Genomic DNA, 22,539 nt, shown 5'->3' with positions numbered 1-22,539 from the left:
AATGTTTTTTGTGTCAAGCACTTGTCAAACGCCATGGGCCTCGTGACGTCCAATTAAATAAGACCTCCATACCCAGTACGTCAGTTTGATATTTAGGTTCTGAATAAAATGGATGATGAGGATGATTGTCTATGGTCGGCTCAAATACTAGAGTGTTTCCGTAGCGTGTCTCGTAGACAGTGTCTACGACTTAGCTGCTTGTGTGCAAATCAAAGTGTACTTTGGTACATACTGAAAGTGCAAATATATTGATCTATTTACAAAATATGACGAGATTGGTAAACTAGTAATTTAAAGGGACATAAATATTGAATAAGAAAAACGGTTACAAATATGGAAGAAAGCAATAGCTCGTCGAGTAACCTTGCGAGTCCTATGAAACGGCTTACGCCGTCTGTTCCCATACCTAGATGGAACGACGAAGGCATACAGGTAAAAGTACACTTATTGCAATATTTAATATCATGCTTTCATACTCGTTACATCATAACTATATTAGACACATACTCATTACAGCAAATGGACATCGACAATCAAGATCCCAGGTCAAACAATGCAGAAAGCTCATCAATAAATCAACAATATGAAAACGATACAATACAAAATAGAGTGCCTGTTATCAACACTGTGAATTTAGTATCTCAGTCTAGTGCTCCTATCAGTGTGATACGGACACCTGTACAGAGACCAGAAAGTGCTCGTAGTGACTACAGCGCGTCTACGCAGCCCAGAGTACTTAGTGACGTAGTGTTAACTCCAACTCATAGTTCGTTTACACCTCAGCATGCAAATCCTCATAGTTCTTTGGCTGCCATTACACCAATGGTCAGCGGCACAGCACAAGCCAAAAACAGCATTAAAATACAGTGAGTTAAGTGGTAAATACAATATCTCTTAGATCCAAATTTGATTAGAAAAAGAAAACCTGATGTGAGTTTAATTTTTCAGAAATTGTGTATCTACGGTCAGTTTAGGGTGCGAACTGAAATTGCTGGATATTTACTGCAAAACTAGGTTTTCAGAATACAATCCTGCAAGGTTTCAAGGAGTGGTTATGAAAATACTTGAACCACGGGCAACTGCTCTAGTTTTTCGGTAAATCAAATATTACTTAAATTATGTGGGTCATGAATCACGATAAATATAAAACCTACCACATAAAGTAACCTATTAGAACCCTATTAACTGTAATAAAATAAAAGTCTATAGTTTGCTCTTTATGTATAATTGTCACAATGTAGTAGGCTTATTCTGACTGCTAAGACTGATGATAGACATAATGAATGAAATCAACAAAACAATAAACAAATAATTACGAACCCAATGGTTTTAAAAAAGGCATTAATTTTATTATACTACAGAAGACTTCAAGTCTTATTTTTGTATGAATACCAAAAATGCAATTTTGAATTACTATAATCCATTTGAAAAACAATCGTATACTCAATCCATTTTATCTTTAATAATAGTTGTAACCAATCTATTGCACCAATTGCGTTTGATTTTACCTAAAAATACTAACTTTCTTAAAATAAGTTCAAGAGTAGTACATAAAGTAGTAAAGCCAGGTTCTTAGACTATGGAAACCAAAGGACATGTTATATTGACATATATAAATCAGACGTTATATGTATGTATATGATGCATTTAGACAGTGAAAACATAAACATTTTATTGTCTTTGTTTAACTACTGCATGCAAAAGTAACAGCACTACATTGATTTATGTCAAACACGGGAATCGAAAATACGTACCGTCATCTTAAATGCCAACTGTCCTCATTTTACCATTTTTGGAGTACCCTTTGACATCCATATCCGGTTGTCAAAGGGAAGTACACCAAATGTCAAAACCAATGTTTGGCCAAATGTTTTAGTGAATTATTCACATGGATTGTAATGAAATGGACAAAAATATTGACAGTGAGAACAATTAAGTATTGATAAAAATGCGTCGCTGCAACATTAAGGGGTGCGGCAGTAGAAAAAGCGGAACTCAACCGAATGTTACATTACACCGGCATTTGTTATTTTTCTGCTTATAAATCATACAATAGATATGAGATGAGATATTTCGTCTCATGTACGAGTAATTGGACTCATTTAATAAGTCTTGCCGAATTTTGCTTTGGTTACTTTAGATTGCCTGTTTGTTTATTTTGAGATAGTGTTGTCTTGTAAGTACACATTATCGACACTATGTTATTGAAATAATTCACTACGAGGTTTTTATTATTTTTAAAGTATATCTACAAATGAAAAAAGAATGAAAGAATGGTTGGAAATTATAGGACTGCCGAACATAAATATTGGGTCAAATACCATCTTAGTTTGTTCGCTCCATTCAAATTTAAATAGAACTTTGAATGTAACTGTATTACATGATAATGCAATTCCATCGTTATATTTATTGGTAAATAACTTTATATTTAATTTTGATTAAAATGGCTCATTACTTGCCTAGTAATTATAGTCTAGTATTAATCATACTTTGATTACATTAAACTACACAAATTTGCAAACATAAAACATAGTAACAACAGTTTCAACATTCAAGCCATACATTTGCATGTAGATATTGACTTATATATAATTATGGTACAACACTAAATCTGCCATTTGTGGTGGATATTTTTGGTTTAGGTAGGGACGTTTATTCCGTAGACAAGGCAACTCCTTTCCTTTATTTTTTTCCATCCTCTAAGGCCAGGTTACATTTTCTTTTTTTTGCAAATTTTCAATTGACCACACTGATTTCTACTAAAGGCCCATTTAGATGGAGAGAGTTTATCGCACGCTTCGTGACGAAAAATATACGCGCTTATCGTAAGAAATAATCGCCATAAGATTATCGTATCATAATGTTTACATTCAGGCAAGAACTAAAATCGCGCCTACGATTATGTCATACGAGATTCGCGAGCAACTTAATCGCCTCCTCGACTGTTTACACAGAGAAATATGTAGTAAGGAGATTTTTACTTACGAGTTTTCGACTTGTCTAAACACGATCTCGTATGACATTTTTTCAAGTTCATACGATTATCGTACAAATCGGTTCGAAACGTTTTGAGTGCGAGAATCGTCATTCGAGTTCAGTGATTACTGCGGTATTGACTATGAATATATCAAAATGACGCAAAAATCATTCAAATTTGGAACGGCCGATAATGTTAAGTTCATTGCTCTGTATAGAAATACATATTATTTTTAATTTTTTTTTTAAATTTTATAACATTTCGAACTCTTTTTTTCCTTTTCCTTTCCTTAATTCTTGTCTTAGAAAAGCAGTGATAATCAAAACACCCTCGCGCACTGTACTCAGGATAGAAACGGCTGGCACAAAAACTCGAAAAACGATTTTTGCTTTTAAGTTTTGTTTACACGAAGACGTTCAATATTGAAAGACGAGGAGATTATCGTTCACGTGGAAGGGCGATAATCGCGAATGTTTAGACGAGAAAAGTTTTTTATATTCTTTTCATAATCGTATCTTCGAGACGAGAAACTCTCCATCTAAATGGGCCTTTACTCTGTATGTTGCGATGACAGGTGTCAAAATGGGCCTATTTGATTGTGACAATAATAATCTTTATCTATTTATCAAGTAACTAAGATTTAACTTATAATAATTCAAAACTATACTACAGGTCTGGAAAAATTGTATGCACAGGAACTAGAAATGAACATGACTCTTACATTGCTGCTAGAAAATTTGCAAGAATCATTCAGAAACTCGGGTTCTCTGTGAGTGCTCACTATTAAAATACTCTGAAAAAGTTTTGAACAAAAACTTAATTTTTAAATTAACAAACCACATAATAGATTACTTTCATTTTCAGGCAAAATTTTTAGATTTTAAAATTCAAAACTTCATAGCAACAGCAGACTTAAGATTCCCAGTGAGGCTAGAGGCTTTGCAACAAGCTCATGGCCAATTCACGTCTTATGAACCAGAACTGTTCCCTGGACTAGTATACAGGATGGTTAGACCAAGAGTTGTGTTACTGATTTTTGTTAATGGAAAAATAGTATTCACAGGTAAATGACAAAATATCAAATGATAATTTGAATGTTTAACATCAAAACTGCAGAAAATGAATTTATTTGCAGGAGGAAAAACAAGGAATGAAATCAATGAGGCATTAGACATTATTTATCCAATTCTCAGAAGTTACAGGAAGAGCTAATCGAATAGACCAAGAATTATAATGTTAGTTAATTATTGCAAGTATAATTATTTAAATATTTACTGTAATAATAGGTAATGCGATTATATTATATAATTATTTGAATTGTGGTAAATTACTTCAATGATTTGTTTTGAGTACATTATATTATACTCAATTTAAGTTTGTGAAACAAATCTAGACATAAGTAAAACAAGGACATTTTGAGTGATGCTCTTTTATTTATTTTATTAATTGTGCAAAATATTATTCTAATTTATAATATTATTATGAACTAATAGTTCACATTGATCAAATACTAAGTACACATTTATTTATAACTTAATTAGCTTATGAACCGCAACTAAAGCACGCATCCTTGTTTTGCAAGGAACAAGTAATTGCAGCCATGTCAGCCTCATCTCTTTCAGAATCCCTCTCAGGAAGAATGCCGTTACCGTTTGTCACCTTTGTCTGCACTTTGGATTTGTCAACTGTAAACTGAATTGCATTTGCGGCAGGCTTAGTGCGCAAGTAGTACATTCCTGTTTTCAAACCCATCTTCCAGGCATAAAAATGGATTGATGTCAGTTTTCCGTAGTTTGGTTCAGCAACATGGATGTTGAAAGACTGGCTTTGGTCAATAAAAGCTCCCCTGTCAGCAGCCATCTGTATAGTGGTTTTTACAGATATTTCCCAAACAGTTTTGTAGAGATCTCTAATTTCTTTGGGTATAGCTTCAATATTTTGAATAGAACCGTTGTTATGAATAATAAGATTCTGCATGTCCTCATCCCATAAATCGGCTTGAGTCAAATCATGCAAGAGATGGTGATTCACCACTTGGAATTCTCCAGAAAGTACTCTTCTTTGATATATGTTTGAAGTGAATGGTTCAAAGGACTCATTGTTACCAAGGATTTGAGCAGTAGAGGCTGTGGGCATAGGAGCCAACAGAAGTGAATTACGAAGTCCATGCTTGGCAATTTTCTCTTTAAGAGCAGCCCAATCCCACAGGTCTGTAGGGGTCTTGTTCCACATGTCATACTGCAGAATTCCCTGGCTTGCAGGAGAACCTTCATAAGTCTCATACACCCCATCTTTCTCAGCAAGTTCGCAACTTGCCTCCAGTGCACCATAATAGATGGTCTCAAATATTTGCTGATTATACTTCATTGCAGATTCACTTTCATAAGGAATGCGCATTAACACAAAGGCATCTGCCAGACCTTGTACCCCAATACCAATGGGCCTGTGTCTCATGTTAGAGTTTCTTGCTTCAGGAACAGGATAATAGTTATTATCTATGATTTTATTCAAATTTTGGGTAATAATTTTGGTTACTTCCTTCAATTTCATGAAATTGTATGTTTTGTCTTCATTGACAAACATATTGAGTGCAATAGAAGCCAAGTTGCATACAGCAATTTCATCTGCTGAAGTATACTCTACAATTTCAGTGCATAGATTGCTGCATTTAATTGTACCTAGGTTTTTTTGGTTACTTTTCCTGTTGCATGCATCTTTGTACAGCATAAATGGTGTACCAGTTTCTACTTGTGCCTCAATGATTGCCTTCCACAAAATCTGTGCCCTAACCTGCCTAATATACCTCCCTTCTTGTTCATATTTTTCATAAAGAGCTTCAAACTCATCTCCCCAACAGTCAGCTAAGCCAGGGCTGTTATGAGGGCACATTAGACTCCAGTTTTCATTGTTTTCCACTCTCTTCATGAACAAGTCAGGTATCCAGAGTGCATAGAACAGCTCTCTGGCACGGACTTCCTCCTTTCCAGTATTCTTTTTGAGATCTAGGAACTCAAAAATGTCGCCATGCCATGGCTCCAAATATATTGCAAATGCTCCAGGTCTTTTATTCCCACCCTGATCAACATACCTAGCTGTGTTGTTGTATACTCTGAGCATGGGAACAAGGCCATTGGAGACACCATTTGTGCCAGCAATGTATGTCCCTTTGGCTCTGATGCAATGTACATGGACTCCAATTCCACCCGCAGATTTCGAAATGAGTGCACATTGTTTCAATGTGTCATAAATACCTTCAATACTATCGTCTTTCATAGCAATGAGAAAGCAAGAGGACAATTGAGGTCGGGGAGTTGCAGCTGAGAATAAAGTGGGGCTAGCATGTGTAAAATACTTCTCTGACAACAGGTTGTATGTGTTGATGGCAGCGTCAATATCATCACCATGGATTCCAATAGCTACACGCATAAGCATGTGCTGAGGCCTCTCTGCCACCTGTAATTGTTATATGTGTCATCTTAGTTCACATTTTGCACTTGATAATAATAAATAACTAGAAATAACAGGTAAGATGCATGTATTTTTTACTATTTTACTTCCATCCAAAACTAGATATTAATTACCTTCTTATTTAGCTTGAGAAGATAAGACCTCTCAAGGGTTTTGAATCCAAAGTAGTTATATTTGAAATCTCTGTCATAGACAATGGCTGAGTCCAATCTCTCCTTATTCTTCATGATTATGTCATAATGGTAGTCAGAAATCATTGGAGCCTTCTTCTTGGTGAATGGATTAATAATATTATAAAGATCTGTCATAACATCTGAAATCAGGAGATAGTTTCATAATTAATTTTGAAGCATTTTTTAGAATTGAAATAAAAAACATTAATGCTTACCTTATCGAGGTTTAAAAAATCTGGAGCAATAGTAGTAAAAACAAGTTAGTGTTATGTTTGGTAGAAAAATTGTAACAAATTTGATTACATATAATTCCCACAGATTTTGCATCCCAATAACATACAGCCAGTGTTGGGCAAAATTTAATTGTTCTGGCAATTAAAGATTGACAATTGATTAATTGTCAATTGCGAAACAGCAATTAACGATTGATCAATTGTTAGTTGCGAGAACCGCAATTAACAATTGATAATTGACAATTGATAATTAATCAATTGTTAATTGCGGTTCTCGCAACTAACGATTGATCAATCGTTAATCGCAAATATCTACAATTAACAATTAATCAATTTTCAATCTTTTCAATGTTTTTGATTAACAATTAAAACTGACAATTATGATAAATTTATAAGGCATATGGGGGTGAGTTAGGGCGTTGGTTGTGGGGGCCGGTTGGGGGCCTGCTGGGGGCAGGTTAGGGGGCCCGGTTGGAGGCCCCGGTTGGGAGCCCCGCTTGTGGTCTCCGCTTGGGGGCCCCGTTTGGGGTCCCCGCTTGTGGTCTCCGCTTGGGGGCCCCGGTTGGGGTCCCCGCTTGGTGTCCCCGCTTGGGGCCCCCGGTTGGTGTCCCCGCTTGGGGCCCCCGGTTGGTGTCCCCGCTTGGGGCCCCCGGTTGGTGTCCCCGCTTGTGGGCCCCAGTTGGTGTTCCCGCTTGGGGTCCCCAGATAACTGCCTCCGTGGCCGAACGGTTACCATGCCGGACTGCCACGCAGAGGTCCCAGGTTCGATTCCCGGGCCGGGAGAAATATTTGTATGGCCTACATTTATTTCTCTCGTGAGTTTGGGTGTAATTTGTGGTTGTCTATATGTGTGTCCATGGCACCCGCGACACAGGGTTTCCCTAGTGCGGGGCTATGTTGAGTGTGTGCGTTATTAATTAAAATCAATTCAATTGCAATTAAAATCAATTGCAATTAAATCAATTGCGACGCGTTGCAATTGATTTAATTGCAATTGATTTCAATTGAATTGATTTTTTAATCTGATTGAATTATTGATTGAAATTTAATTGATTAACGCCCAACACTGCATACAGCTTATAAAATGTGAATATAACTATTAATTATATACCTGAGAAATGCTTTTTAGTCTCCTTATGTAAGTTGGATATAGCCAGTCTTGCTGCAAGCACTGCGTAGTCTGGGTGGTCAGTAGTCATTGTAGCAGCTGTCTCTGCTGCTAAATTGTCCAGTTCTACTGTTGTCACTCCAGAGTAAATACCATTGATAACTTTTAGTGTTATAGACACCTGTTAAAATGATAGTTTAAAATGCTTATTTATTCTCCCAAAAAGAAATTCTTATAAGATGCGCCTATACAGCTCTCCTTATCATAACTAATGTAAACAACATTTTTAGCAAAATTGAGTTAACATATTTGAAATCAGCAAAAATTTCCTTTTATTAATCAAATAAAAAACTAGGTGTCATATCTGGAAAGATACCAAAATGCGAATGCGTTAGTCATAACAAGGAGGACAGTACAGCACTATTACAAAATCCAACTTACAGGGTCTACAAAGTCCATATTCAGGCCATAGCATAGTTTTTTAATCCTAGAAGTGATCTTGTCAATATGCACCTCTTCCACCCTACCTCCTAAAATTGTAACATTGAACAAAATAATGAGATTACAATAATCAATAATTCAAACACAATGTAACTCCACAATCTTAACCAAATATTTATCTTACATCTGTATAGATTAACTTTTTAAACAAAAAAATTATGTCAATTAAGTTGTGGTCTTGGTGGTCCAACAACTTGAACTGCTTGTGTGAGGTCCAACGTTCGATTCTCGCTAGGACCAATTTGAGACATTAAAATTTATTGGTTTTGGTTTGACTGTTCCGGGAGTGAATTAGGACCTATAACCATTAAACTCTTTGTATTAGGTGATGGTTAATAAGGATAGAGCTTAGAGACACTTCTTACCTCGTTTGTGAACGTATAACTTGTTACTTTTGCCAACCATGGTGTAGATTTTTTGTAAGGTGGGTTAAATCAAAGAAATGCAAGAAAAAAGCTGGCTTTAAAATTTTTGTCGAGAAGAAACTGAGCCAACACCTATCACTTTAGCCACCGTTAAGATTGATTGACAGCGGAATGCGCGGGAAATTTTTTTTTTTTAATTTGTTAAGGCTTTGGCAAAGCCAAAAGTCTAAACATGAAGTTTAATTGTTTCTGTAAATATGGCCGCCAAAAAGAGGATAGGCAATATAAGGCGGCGTACTTGGATTGACTCGGGATTCCTTAAAACGGGCCGATACGGGTATTTTAGTTCCGAGATTCGTATAATTTCGCGTTTTAATCTTCGATTAAGGTACAATAGCACTATCCTATTCCACTAACTTAGATTTCACAAAATAATTGAAAGTCAAAATAAAACCGACACTTTTCCCTCCAAAAGGCCCATGTTGGAATGGAAAGCTCATAGTATGTTTTACGTTTAGAAATATCTTTTGCAGTTTTATTTAGCGTGAATTATAAAATAAACTTATAGCTAAAAGCCAAACAGATAGAAATAGACAGAAATAAGGAAAACGAGATTTCGGGTCGTATTCCAGAAATGTACTCAATATCAAGTCATGACTTGAGTATGATTTCAGGCACTATAAACTTTCAGAAATCATACTCAAGTCCCGACTTGAGCGAATACGACCTTTAAGAAGATTTCACAACAGCAAAAACCTCCAACAACCACACCACCGCCACTTGTTGTTGGCTCCATCGTTTTCGTTCAGTAACATCATCTTTTGACAGATGTCAATGTCAAATGTGGAAATTAAAGGAAAAATATTCGAAAAAATATTTATTTTTCTGAACAATATGATTGGAAAAAGAACGGAAAATTTTCCATGACCCAACACTAAATCACACATAGTAAAATATAATCAATAAAACCAGTGCGTGTCAGATTCAGATTCCCAAAATTCAGAAACAGAATTTCAAAAGTACCCAGAACCAAAAAAAATTGGTATATAGTTTGACAATAATAATTGATTGTATTATAATAGTAGTACCCTAATCAGAATGTATTGAAGTAACATACTTAAAAGTGTTTTGAGTTTTGAGTCCGACAATTCTCTCAGAACTAAAGTGGAGTGACTTCAAATGTAAAGCTAATATTAACGAGAGTCAAGATGAAAACTTCTCAAGTCTCATTGGACGGGCGGGAATACGACAGTACATCATTCGTCATAGGCCTAAGTCTCGCGATATCATCAAGTGTTTTCATTGGCTCTAGCTTTATAATTAAGAAGGTGGCATTGAAGAAAATTAGCTGTTCGGGAAATGTTCGGGCGGCGGCTGGAGGCTATTCCTACCTAAAGCAATGGTTGTGGTGGTTAGGGTTAATAACAAGTGAGTATTTATTTTCCTCTACTTTAAAAGAAAAGCTTGTGAGTCATTTGATGTGTCACAAATCTCTATTAACCTATGATTAATTTTCAGTGGGAATTGGAGAAGCAGCAAATCTGCTCGCATATGCTTTTGCACCAGCTGCACTTGTAACTCCATTAGGAGCTCTTAGTGTGCTTGTTGCAGCAATACTCGCATCCAAATTCCTTAACGAAACACTCAACTTTGTTGGAAAGGTATGGTATTATTTTTTTGCTCAACTGTACTTAGCTGTTGTTTATTTAATAATATGTGTATATTGCAGTTGTGCTTATTTTGGGACAAATAAATCATGTCGCAACTAAATTTCTTTTTTAGGAAAAGCAAACGTTTTAAGGAAAATAATTTTTGAAAATCATGTAAAACTTAGCAATAGACCACTTTTCACACTAGCTACACAAATGATTTTGAACAAACCACATGCTAAATTGCCACACTACTATCCTAGAACGATTTTGCACTTGCCTTGATTCGATTATAGTATATTTCTTTCATGCCATCCATTCATTTAAATAATTTTGTTACTTTGTAATTTTATTCTATGTGATTTGTGATTTCTGTTTGTTTTTGTAACATTCTCAAAACATTTCTACTTCTATGTGCATTTGAATGAGTAATTCTTTTTTTGTTTCAGATTGGATGTTTCCTATGCATTATTGGCTCTGTAATGTTTGTTATACATTCACCAAAATCTGAAGAGATCAAAACATTCCATGAACTTACTTACATGCTGTGTGATTACTTTTTCTTAAGTTATGTACTTATAATGTTTTTAATGAGTTTCATCATCAAAGTTGTCTTTGTGCCTAGATTTGGCAACTCCAATATAGCTGTGTATCTATTGTTATGTTCTGCCATTGGCAGTCTCACTGTAGTATTTTGCAAAGCAGTAGCATTAGGCATAAAGGAGTCCATTACTGGTGATAACAATAATTTGACTAACTATATGTTCTGGCTACTTTTGGGCACATCTATAGTGTGCATCATGATACAAATGAATTTTTTAAACAAGTCTTTAGACATATTCAACACTAGCATTGTCACTCCTATATATTATGTAATGTTTACAGTACTTGTAATTATTGCTTCAGGACTGTTGTTCAAAGAATGGGAGCATATGAGCCCCAATGATATTTTAGGGTGTATCTGCGGTTTCTTAGTAGTAATGGTTGCTGTATTTATGCTGAATGCTTTTAAAGATATTAATATTTCATTTCGGGATATAAATCTGAATGATAGACATAGAAGAAATCATCCAACATTGGAAACTGGCATAGGTTTGATAAACCATACAAGAATTCAAAATGACCAGTTATGACAACAGGTTAAGTCTTGGATGCCATACATTTTAAAAAAACTTAATAGATAAATAAAGATAGAAAGAAATGTTAAGTGAAAATATGTGATCAGTATTGAGTAAAATGTTATTGTAACTACAAACTATATAATTAGCCTGAAACATTCAACAGCAGGTTACAATTAGTTCATTGGTATGGTACATAACTTTTTTTTTCTTGGGAAACTATGATCTATATAAAGTGGTCCCTACCGCCCCCTAGTAGTTCAATAGCGGCCTGGGAATCAATTGTGAGGTGTTGATGCTAATAGAGGGTGCTACCGCATTTGGAAAGAAAAACACCTGCATTATCTATATAAACTACACTACAAATATATAATTTTTCCTCATGATATGTTTGTGAAGTTAATATAAAAAATAATGTGTTTTCAATTATTTTTTGTGGTGGTGAGGAAATTTTTTATCTTGCCTAAGTAGTGAGCAAAAAAAATGGGGAACCTATGCTATGGATGATCAAGTACATTGTGTAAGATTAATTATTTAAGTAAATACCAAAGGCATGTAACTATTAAGTACCTAAGTGAAAGTATAACACTATGATAGGTAATTAGACAATAAAAAGTACAAAAATAGATCTTTTTAATTATATTATGAAATATATCTCTTTTATTAACACACTACACATTTTAAGTCACCTTATAAGTACTTAACTTCCATATAGATAAAATCACATAGAAACCCTAGTTTTATACTACAATATAAAATTGAAATGCACAATATAAAAAATGCTTATAACAACAACAATGTACACACATACAGTCAATGAAGAAATTAGATAAGGAATTCCAGTGATGCACAATACACATTTGCATTCTTTAAATCACTCTTAAAACAATTGATCAATTATAATCTTCATGTCCTACACCTTTACCAAAATCATAACTAATTTTTAGAAAATGTTTTGATTAAAGTCAGTAATAAACATTTTCATATCAAGCACTTACTATCACAAATATACAGTGACAGAATGGTATATGAAAGTCCTGCAGATAGGACAAGTGCGTTGGTACCCATACAATCGCATGCAGCATTCAGTGCACAAGCATACATGTCTACACGGCAGTGTCAATACGCATTTTTGACGTTCCTGACAAATCACGCAGAGAGCATCAGATGCATTCTCATCATCAACTGGTGGACTTTCGTCTATGTCCCTCGACCTTATCTCTTGGCCACCAGACATACGTGTTATCTCCCTCACCTCAGGGTCAATGAAGTAATTATAGAAAGCATAATAATAGTACCACATTTTCCTCACCGCAGCCCAATACAATGTAGTTAACTGAGATTGTATACACTCTCTAAAATGTACACAGAGGCGTACAATCACAATGGTGCTTGTTAATCCAATAAATGACTCCAAAGGCACATCAGTCAAAAAATTTGTTACTTTTAGTAAGGCCATATAACAGTCCACTATCCAGGCCACTACAACATCTGTAACATTTCTGAAAACGGCCCTCATGAGTAGTGGAAGGTGCACTGGTATAAATGTCAATATAAACCATAATGTGTCTCCAATAAATATTATTGTATTCTTGAAAAGCAACAGCACTTCGTACACTATTAAGATCACTGCATCTACAAACCACTTTACTGTAGTAAATATTGCACTTACTTTGAAACCTATACCATTAAACACGAATAAAACACCATTTTGTAATTGCGTACATTGTTCGCTGATTATGTTGATCACGTTGGTTGCAATGGCCGGTAATTCTTCAGTAAACACAGGTATGTTATCTTCGTATACAATTTGAAAAAATAATGCCACATTCTCTATAATATTCAGTAACGCAGATGAGATTCCAGTTAGCACGGAAACGATAACTTTTCCGATTAGCCATGCGATATGGAATACGCTTTGGATAGTAGCCGCAAATAAATTTATTACTTTTGCTATGTAGGAAATCATTTTTACATTTCATTGTAGTGATGATACCTGCTAAATAAATAAATCTAAGTGAAACATTTTTTAACAGTATACTATACTGAAATGTTTTTGAATTGACAGTGACAGAAAGTGACAGTATTTTTTTTTACCTTCCTTCAGTTTGCAAGATTCGCTCTGGGCATTTTGGAAGGAAAAGTGTCGTTTTTATTTTGACTTTCAATTATTTTGTGAAATCTAGTTTAAAGTGGAATAGGATAGTGCTATTGTAACTTAATCGAAGATTAAAACGCGAAATTATACGAATTTCGAACTAAAATACCCGTACCGGCCCGTTCTAAGGAATCCCGAGTCAATCGAAGCACGCCGCCTCAAATTGCCTATTCTCTTTGTGGCGACCATATGTACAGAAACAATTAAACTTCATGTTTAGGCTGATGGCTTTGCCAAAGCCTTAATAAATTAAAAAAAATCAGTTTGCAACAGCCAAAGGTCAGAAACCATACTGCACACTTTAACGTACTTTTCGTTCAGTAACTTCAATTCTTGACAGGTGTCATCGTCAAATGTGGAAAAATATCCGGAAAATGTTTATTTTTTGAGAAATAAATGATTTTTTCAAAATAGATATTTTTCCCTAGGCTCAAAAAAGCTTCTTGCTTGAATCCCAAATGGCGGGCTTTTGAAGTTACAATTACAAGTACAATTTTTACAAAGATTAATATTTTATTTTAAGTATACACCTTGCATTTTTAGCCTAGATAAAATTTTATATAAAAATATAGTTAGCATCGAAGAAAAAGTTTTCTCCGATATTTTAAATTCAAATTTTCAATAAGGAGATGACGTTTAGTATACCAGTTTCAAAGTTGCATAATAGCATTTTTGGGCAAGCAAGCTTTGTTTAAGCTAAGCATTTAATATTGAAGATACAAGGTGGCTCGAATTATGTATCCGGGAGTATATTACGAAGAAAATAGTGATGAAGAAAGTTAAAGCTATATTCCTTATTTTAAACCAAATTACGAAAGAGTTTATCCTGAAAATTCCAATAATTACGAATTCAAAGTTTTTATTCAAAGGAAAATGTGTTTAAGTGAAAGTGAAAACATAAATATTGATTCCCGCTGCTTAAAACTCTATTTAGAAAGCCCAAACAAGAGAACTAAGTTATGAAAGTGAAAACATAATGTTGTAGAACCACAATGGAAAATACTTTAGAGGATCCCGATAATTAAACAGACATGGTTCATAGAACTTATATCCAAGCCAAAACTCTTAATAAAAAAAATCGTTTGAATACCTTCAAGTATTTTTTCATATTGCAACTTTGTATGTAAAACGTGTCAAAGAAACGTCAAACTCGAACAGCTGTCATTTCTTTACACAAATTGTTCTTTTCCTATAGACACAAAAGTTGAAGTCGAAGTGATTTTCCAAGAATTGTACAATAATAAGCGTGATTTTTCTTAATGAAGACTGACAAATTTTCAGTCAATCGTAGTACAAAAGCGTCTACCCTGTTACCTATTAATTAGAATGCGATGCTCCCTCGTCGTCGCAACGTTGGAGGTGTGTCGGATCGCACACCATTGATCGAAAACGAAGACTCCTACAGCAAACTAGACAAGAAGGGATCGTCATATGCAAAGCCCTATGCGCCTCTAGCGTACGCACAACCAAGTCGTTCCACATTTGACAGTCCTGAGCAAGATTTCGTATTTGACTTCTTGGAAGATTTTGTTTTCGAACCAGTAATGGCTGCCCGAGATAGGACTAATGAGTTCGCTGCGGCTGTCCGCAGCTTACAGGGAAGAACACTAGTGCGGCCAGTGGTGCGCGATGAGCGCAAGGTCGCCATTCTCGAGACATATTCTCAATTTATGGGCATGGCAAAAGTCATAAGCAAAAACATTACAAGCACTTATGCCAAATTAGAAAAATTAGCCTTGTGTAAGTAAATGTACCTTACGTACATATACATTGTTATTTCCTATAATAGCGTGTTGTTTATTAATTATTTTAGTGGCCAAGAAGAAGTCCTTATTTGATGATAGGCCAACAGAGATACAAGAGTTGACATACATAATTAAAGGAGACATAAGTTCTCTCAATCAGCAAATTGCGAGACTGGGAGAGATGCCCCGAGGTCGCCACAGTATGCACAGCCACTCTTCCAGTGTAGTACTTGCATTACAATCACGACTTGCATCGATGAGTAACCAGTTCAAACAGGTAATCATTTCATTTAAAATATTAGTGTGTTGAACCATATTCTATGTTACTGCTTAACTCACAACAGTGTCAGTGTCATATCACTGCTTTTCATGAATACTGGCCTAAATCAAAATCATGTGACAACATTGAGCAGGTACAAAATTTGTCAGCTTTGTGAGTTATGTGCAGGACCTGCCGCGAATGAAGCTAAGCTTAACTTGCTTCATGCTTAATTTTTTTAAATCATCTTGATGAATTATGTTTCTTTAGAAAACCATTGATATGTATACAAACATATTCAAATGTAGGCAAACAATAATCAAAATAGGTAAAATTATCGTTAAAATACACTTGTAGAGTTTTCCCCACAAGTATTCTTACATAATTTAGAATTTTCTTTTATAGTGTAAATTGCCAATTTAATAATTTTTGATTTTAGGTTTTAGAAGTACGATCAGAAAACTTGAAGCATCAAAATAACAGACGTGAGCAATTTTCAAGAGTGGGACCTATTGTAAAAGAGGTTCCCTCTCTACTGCAGCAGGATGAAGTGAGCATAGACCTTGGGGATCATCCTCAGTCCAGCTTACAGACCCAGCAGTTAGCTTTACGAGATGATAGTGAATTGTATATGCAGCAAAGAGCTGAGACCATGCATAACATAGAGAGTACTATTGTTGAGTTAGGAGGTATTTTCCAGCAACTGGCACATATGGTGAAAGAACAAGATGAAGCCATAGGCCGGATTGATGCCAACATCCAAGAAACAGAAATGAATGTAGAGGCAGGTCATAGAGAAATCATGAAGTATTTTCAAAGTATTACAGGCAACAGAGCTCTCATGTTCAAGGTGTTTGGAGTGTTGATATTCTTCTTCATATTTTTTGTTGTGGTCATGGCTTGAGTTGAGCTTTTCCATTTTAGGTCGTGGGGTTAGTATAACCGGTGTAGTAAATTTACCAGCATTCCAGTCTTGCTATATCTGTTCTCATACCATTTTTACCTAATTAAATCCATCATTCTACTTTTGATTCAAAGAAACATTTATTTTTAGTAACATTATATTTGTACATATTATGTAGTTTACATTTTCATTACAATTGCAACAGAAGTAGTTCCAATTAGTGAAAAACTCCATAACACCAAAGTGAACTTGTTGACAGACTGATGAATCATCTAACATTTGTCATTATGTATTATAATTGAATATAATGTGAATATGTATATTTTATGTTACAGTAAAACTATGAATATAAAATTGATACATTTATTTACCTGACCTAATAACAATAGTCTTGTTAGTAAAACATAAAAAAATTGCAATGTACTTGTACAATTATTTAGAATGTTTTAGAAGATTACACTTTACAATTATATTTAATTATTTCTTTATTCAATAACATTTGGATGCGGTCATTAAATTAGCGAGCTATGTAAATAGCTTTGTTAATACTTATGCAGTACTTTATAATGAAATGTGGTGAGGAAAATAATAAAAAATTACAAAATATGACCGAGAAATGCACTTAAAATTACATTATTTATGCAAGATTGTAGTATGCAGTCCATGGCACAGATTTACAAAAATTCATCGCACCAGTCTTTCAAACACTGATAGCAGTCTGTGGACTGTTTTGAGTTAGCATTGCAGGTTTCCTTCATCCACTCTTGAAAGAGCTCCTTATCTTTTTTCAGTACCAGGAACTGGCCGAGAACAACATAAGCCTGTAATTCAAAAATTGCAACTTTGAGCATAAACTATTAAGTATGTCGACATTTACTACTATTTCAGTTTCATAAAGTGAATAAAATGTAAAACGATAAGCTATATTGAAACAACAATCAAGATGGAAAGTGACATAGGAGATTGTTACACAGAATAGAAACCAAGAGTGTTCTTATAGGTTAGAAATTTAATGCTCTTACTCTAAATAATTAACGTTCACGTCGTTTGTAAACAATATTGCAGTAGTTACCTTATCAAATCCGGCTGTTTCAAGTCTTCGTCCCAAAACTTCTCCGACGCCTGCTAATTCACTCACAGGTTTCTCTCCCATAGGCTCAGCAACGAAGTTTCTGTGCTTTTGCGATGTACTCGACATTTTATCAAGTTTGTTTTTATTGAATTTTAATACCAAAACAACAAAGTTGACTAATCGCGATATTTATTTTCAAATTTGATAGCAATAACAAGCTTAAAACTTGCGTAGCATGCGAATTACGCATAGCGCGAATAATCATAGAGTAGACAAAAGTAACCGTTTTCGGCGTAGTATAGCCAGCTTACTACTTTTACTACTAAATTTGGGGAAGTAATTACTTTACCAGTTCTTTATTTACCAGTTCTTTCTTGTATTTTTAGTTTGTGACTAACAATAATTAACTTGAACAATGAACGTTATTGGGTTTTTCATATATGGTCAAGTCAAATAAAAATTTTACTTGTTTTACCCACAATATATTAAAATGGTTCTATTTGTGATCGGGTGCTAGAAATAACTTTGTGGTAACATTAATACTGTGTTTACAAAAGTTACCGAGAAACGCGCATGCAATTATTTCAAAATATCGTTGCCGTCAAATCACTGTTGGGTAATTTTCCGGAAAAAAAAAATCTTTCAAATTGAAAAATAGTAGATTGTATAACAAGTGCAAAACACGTCGAGGGTAAAATGGGTTTTATGAACGAGTTATACACCCTGCTTATCACTTAAAATTAAACAGCAATATTACAAATAATCGATTCTTTAATTAAAATTGAATGTAAAATTACAACAATTATACATATTTAACGTGATGGGTTTTTATTTTATGCACTAGAGCATAAAATCCTATTTTATGCAGCCTACACCCGCATAAATACGAACTTTTGAGCATGAGAAGTACGTAGTGATAGTGATGAATGATGATGAAAAGTGAATTTCGAAGGCTCACTTTTTTATTATTAGTTTTGGCTTGGATACAAGTACTTTGAGCCATGTCGTCATTTAATTATCGGGATCCTCAGTAATATTTGCCATTGTAGTTCTAAATTGTAATCAATTATGTTTTCCCTTTCTCCCAAATAACTTAAGCTCACTTATTTCGGTTTATTAAATAGTCTTTTAAGCGGCGGGAGTCAATTTATGTTTTACTTTCACTTAAATCACAATTTGCAGATATAGGGATGGGCAATTTATAAAAATATCGATATAAATATACAATGTGTTGATATGCATTCTCGCCATATTTGCAGAGGTCATTCTAATCCGAAACTGAACCCAAATCTGGAAAAAATTCTTATTTTTTTTTTAAAGAATTTAAAACAATGTTGCGGTAACATTGACTTACAATTATATGGACGTCGGGTCCGCGCTAAAAGTGTCCGCACTTGTAAGGCGCTAAAATCGTATACAGAGCGCCAAACTCCGTTTTAGTCTTCATTTGTTCGACTAACAGCGCGATACTGCGATGACATTGCAATTTAAATTTCGAATAGGTTGACTTGGGACATTTTTTTCGTGGTTTTTTTTATTAGACCCGTCGTCCATTTATTTGTAAGTCAATGTGCGGTAAGCATAGATTCGCAATCACCGATCCTACTTGATCCAAAGGTCATTGACTTGTACGGTACAGGGTCAAGAGCACGTCAAGCTTGACACTTAAGATTTAAATCGAACCGAATCGAACTCTATGCCGCTTATGATAAAAATGGTTCAAATTTCAAAGTGTCAAGCTTGATGTGTTCTGTACGTGCTACCAAAATTTATAACGCTGCCGGAGTTCTGAAAATAAAGACACGTAGTGTAAACGAATTCCACTGCAAGCTTGAACGTGCTAAAGAAAAAATATTAAAGACCACGTAAAAGTACTTACTGTTCGCCGACGAACGTGTATGAAACATTGACGCGTAAGATTGACGCGTAACATTTTCGACATAAGGCGAAAGATATGTATCAGAATATGTATGAAAGTATTGACGTGTTTTAATGAAGGGAAAGACATGTGTCAGGATCGTAGGTGAAGGTGGTAGTCTCTGCCTACCCCGATGGTTACTTAGCTGCAGTATTCACACAAACAAAAATGCTATGGCAGCTCGACTAAAAATAGCCAAAAAATAAACCAATGTAAAGCAGTACATTGGTTTATTTTGGTTACTCCGCACTCAATAGTTTTGTCGATACCCACATTATTAGAAAGATACCCACATTACTAGAAATTCTGGCAAAGCGATAATTTTTAACTTGTCCCCATTGACTTGTAAGTCAATGCCTGTCCCTCTGTCCTTACATGATGCCTTTCTATTATAGTGTATCATCTACGGTTTTGTCTACAAAGTCTGTGATGCTTAGGCTGGGTGGCACCATGCCAAAGCCGTTAAAATTCTACATAAAAAAATCTGTGATAAAGTGTGATCTGTGAATCGGTGTGATGCTTGCTTTGACATTTTCGCAATTCGCCTAATTTTCATCTGTGATTTTCATCACAATTTTTGTGATATTCTGAGAGATTTCACGCACTTCTCATTAAAATAAAGTACAAATCACTAACTTCTATGTCTGGAAATTGATCATAGCCGCAGGGATGGTAAGTTATCTGTGATTTCAATTATTTATTTATCCATCGGTTATCAGCGTATGAATGTGTATTTATTTGTTTAGGAGACTCCAAATGCGGGTACCAGCTCCCCCGGGCTGATCGGCACGGCACCTATGCTGCCACCGCCGATACTGGGAGGGTTAGCGCCGCCTATTCCATCAACTGTGGCCATGCCACCAGTACCGGGCTTGCCACCCAGCATGCCCGGTATACCACCACCCATGGGTTTCCCTCCGATGATACCGGCGTTTTCCATGCCTCCGCCGGGTTTCCCCTCGTTCAAAGCCGTAAGTACTCACATGAAGTCTTGTTTCCTTTTAAATTTTAAATTCACCACATTTTAATGATCTTAAAGTATTAGTTTCAAGATGCGTAGGCTGTGATCATAAACTACAAATTCCAGGACTTGAATGCGCCAGCACCTGATGTAGCTCCAATGGCCAATCAGAGCAGCCCTTGGTCTGAACACAAAGCTCCTGATGGCCGAATATACTACTACAACTCTGTCACTAAGCAAAGCCTCTGGGAGAAACCTGATGAATTGAAAACTGCAGCAGAGGTCAGAATTAATTTTCAGATGATTATTACAGTTTTGTACACAGACTTAGCACAGGGGATCATTATAGTAACATATGTGCTACTAGGCTACATACTCTTCTAAACTATCTAAATTGAAAAGGCCATGACCAATTTAAAACAACAGTTACTGCATTAAGACTTCTTGCTTTTTAAGCTTAAGGAGTTTTCAGGGCAGGCAGGTGTTGACTGTGCTTCCCTTGTGTACCTACAAACCACAAGGGCTGTTCAAGTGTTGTTATGAGAACTTTTTGAACCTTTGTGTATAATAATAACGCAACACACTCATAGCCCAGCACTAGGGAAACCCTGTGTTGCGGGTGCCATGGACACACACATAGACAACCACAAAGTATACCCAAAGTCACGAGAGAAATAAATTTAGGTCATACATATATTATTTTTCCCAGGCTGGGAAGGAATCCAGGACCTCTGCGTGGCAGCCCAGTATGGTAACCGTTCAGAGGCAGATCATTATATATTCTTGATTATTTGTTTTTATTGGTCCCTACCAAGACAGACACTGTGGGTTCTGGCCTTACAGAGTCCATCTCTGACCATAACTTCTTAGAATAAATAGCATTGGTGTTTTTTTAGTTAACAATATCCCTAAGGGCGCATTTATCGACACCGAATTTCATCGCGCTCACCGCGCGGCTGCCGCGTTTCCGCCACCCAGCGACCGCGTGCGTCTAACTGTCACGGCAAAATCCGCTCTATTTATTTAGCTTTTACGTTTTAAGTTAAATGAGTGTTCCAGCGCGAGGGAGTTTGAATTTGGTCTACACGGCGGGCCGTGCGGCAGCCGGGCGGTTGTTGTTCAATTATTAAAAAAAAAATTATTCAGAGGAATTTAAGTATTGTTGCCTAGTAAATATAATTCAGTTTCGTCATAAATGTATATGAAAGCGTGGTAACTGGGTGGTCGCCGCGCGGCAGTCGCGCTACATCTTTCTCCTCGTGTAACTGGGCGCTAAGGATTCAATAAGATATGTACCCTAAAATGCTCAACAAGTGTTGTCAAAACTGAAAAATTACGAATTGTCACTGTGGAAAGTAATGAAAATAACAGAAGTTGCCACTATAAAGTGCATAGTTTATATTGTTTCATGTTGGTGGAAATTCGTAAATGGCATTGGATTACTCATATTTTAGTATACTATAATTGTATTATAATTGTATATTTGGAAGAAAATTTTAAACAATCAACATCACATAGTATTTTTTCCACACACAATTAGTAGCAGTTGAGTTCCTTGTGAAAGAGTTCTTCCAGTAAGGTACTGCTACCTTACCTATTTCTGCTGACAAGCAGAATGTCAGCATTACTTACTGCGTTCTGGTTTTGAAGGGCAAGGGTGCTGGTGAAATTACTGGCACATGGGACTTGTTAACTTATGTCTCAGGGTGACGGGCGCAGTGGCAGTGCTCCTAACATCTGAGATTTCAAGCCATCGAGTATATAACCAGAAATAGAGACGAAATGTCATTTAATTTGTTTGAAAACTATTCTGCTATATTATTACTGTGACAACTGTGTTCCGATTGGCTAGCCCGAGTTCGAAACAAATGACGGGTGTCGTCAACTGTTTCACTTCTGATCGACCAGTTAATTTGAACTTAACTATAAT

General features: G+C 35.5%; 6 protein-coding genes across 9 annotated transcripts in view; 4 read left to right on the top strand and 2 right to left on the bottom strand.

The window, feature by feature from the left end:
* The first annotated feature begins 169 nt into the window (after positions 1–169).
* On the top strand, positions 170–4,390 carry LOC113226807 (TATA-box-binding protein-like). 2 transcript variants are annotated; one of them, XM_026459569.1, is made up of 6 exons: positions 170–432; positions 517–866; positions 949–1,095; positions 3,650–3,746; positions 3,842–4,040; positions 4,094–4,390. In XM_026459569.1, the coding sequence occupies exons 1-6, from the start codon at positions 334–336 to the stop codon at positions 4,129–4,131; spliced, it is 930 nt and encodes a 309-aa protein (XP_026315354.1). In that variant the 5' UTR covers positions 170–333; the 3' UTR covers positions 4,132–4,390. The 2 variants fall into 2 exon arrangements, with proteins under 2 accessions (XP_026315354.1, XP_026315353.1); XM_026459568.1 differs by having other exon boundaries at positions 172–432; positions 4,113–4,390.
* A 7-nt stretch (positions 4,391–4,397) lies between these two features.
* On the bottom strand, positions 4,398–8,953 carry LOC113226804 (ribonucleoside-diphosphate reductase large subunit). Its single transcript, XM_026459565.1, has 5 exons — positions 8,826–8,953; positions 8,401–8,489; positions 7,963–8,140; positions 6,559–6,758; positions 4,398–6,430 (listed from the first exon to the last, which is right to left on the bottom strand). The coding sequence occupies exons 1-5, from the start codon at positions 8,863–8,865 to the stop codon at positions 4,520–4,522; spliced, it is 2,418 nt and encodes an 805-aa protein (XP_026315350.1). The 5' UTR covers positions 8,866–8,953; the 3' UTR covers positions 4,398–4,519.
* A 645-nt stretch (positions 8,954–9,598) lies between these two features.
* Positions 9,599–12,211, top strand: LOC113226806 (magnesium transporter NIPA2). Its single transcript, XM_026459567.1, has 3 exons — positions 9,599–10,253; positions 10,344–10,486; positions 10,924–12,211. Exons 1-3 carry the CDS (start codon positions 10,034–10,036, stop codon positions 11,605–11,607), a joined length of 1,047 nt encoding a protein of 348 aa, XP_026315352.1. The 5' UTR covers positions 9,599–10,033; the 3' UTR covers positions 11,608–12,211.
* Positions 12,212–15,029: 2,818 nt separating this feature from the next.
* On the top strand, positions 15,030–16,920 carry LOC113226805 (syntaxin-5). The gene is made up of 3 exons (XM_026459566.1): positions 15,030–15,490; positions 15,564–15,772; positions 16,194–16,920. The coding sequence occupies exons 1-3, from the start codon at positions 15,082–15,084 to the stop codon at positions 16,656–16,658; spliced, it is 1,083 nt and encodes a 360-aa protein (XP_026315351.1). The 5' UTR covers positions 15,030–15,081; the 3' UTR covers positions 16,659–16,920.
* A 92-nt stretch (positions 16,921–17,012) lies between these two features.
* On the bottom strand, positions 17,013–18,028 carry LOC113226808 (barrier-to-autointegration factor). The gene is made up of 2 exons (XM_026459570.1): positions 17,731–18,028; positions 17,013–17,479 (listed from the first exon to the last, which is right to left on the bottom strand). Exons 1-2 carry the CDS (start codon positions 17,854–17,856, stop codon positions 17,333–17,335), a joined length of 273 nt encoding a protein of 90 aa, XP_026315355.1. The 5' UTR covers positions 17,857–18,028; the 3' UTR covers positions 17,013–17,332.
* Positions 18,029–20,189: 2,161 nt separating this feature from the next.
* LOC113226803 (pre-mRNA-processing factor 40 homolog A) overlaps positions 20,190–22,539 on the top strand; it is a 22,452-nt gene continuing 20,102 nt past the window's right edge. For all 3 annotated transcript variants that reach the window (XM_026459564.1, XM_026459561.1, XM_026459562.1), the window contains exons 1-3: positions 20,190–20,320; positions 20,395–20,619; positions 20,736–20,891. In XM_026459564.1, the coding sequence (XP_026315349.1) occupies positions 20,318–20,320; positions 20,395–20,619; positions 20,736–20,891 (384 nt within the window). In that variant the 5' untranslated portion in view covers positions 20,190–20,317. The remainder of the gene's footprint in view (positions 20,321–20,394; positions 20,620–20,735; positions 20,892–22,539) is intronic.

This window comes from Hyposmocoma kahamanoa, unplaced genomic scaffold (assembly GCF_003589595.1).
Source record: "Hyposmocoma kahamanoa isolate Upper Pololo Valley unplaced genomic scaffold, ASM358959v1 202, whole genome shotgun sequence".
NCBI lineage: Eukaryota > Metazoa > Arthropoda > Insecta > Lepidoptera > Cosmopterigidae > Hyposmocoma > Hyposmocoma kahamanoa.
The sequence above is the reverse complement of the archived record's forward strand: the minus strand, read 5'-3'. Positions and strand labels throughout refer to the sequence as shown.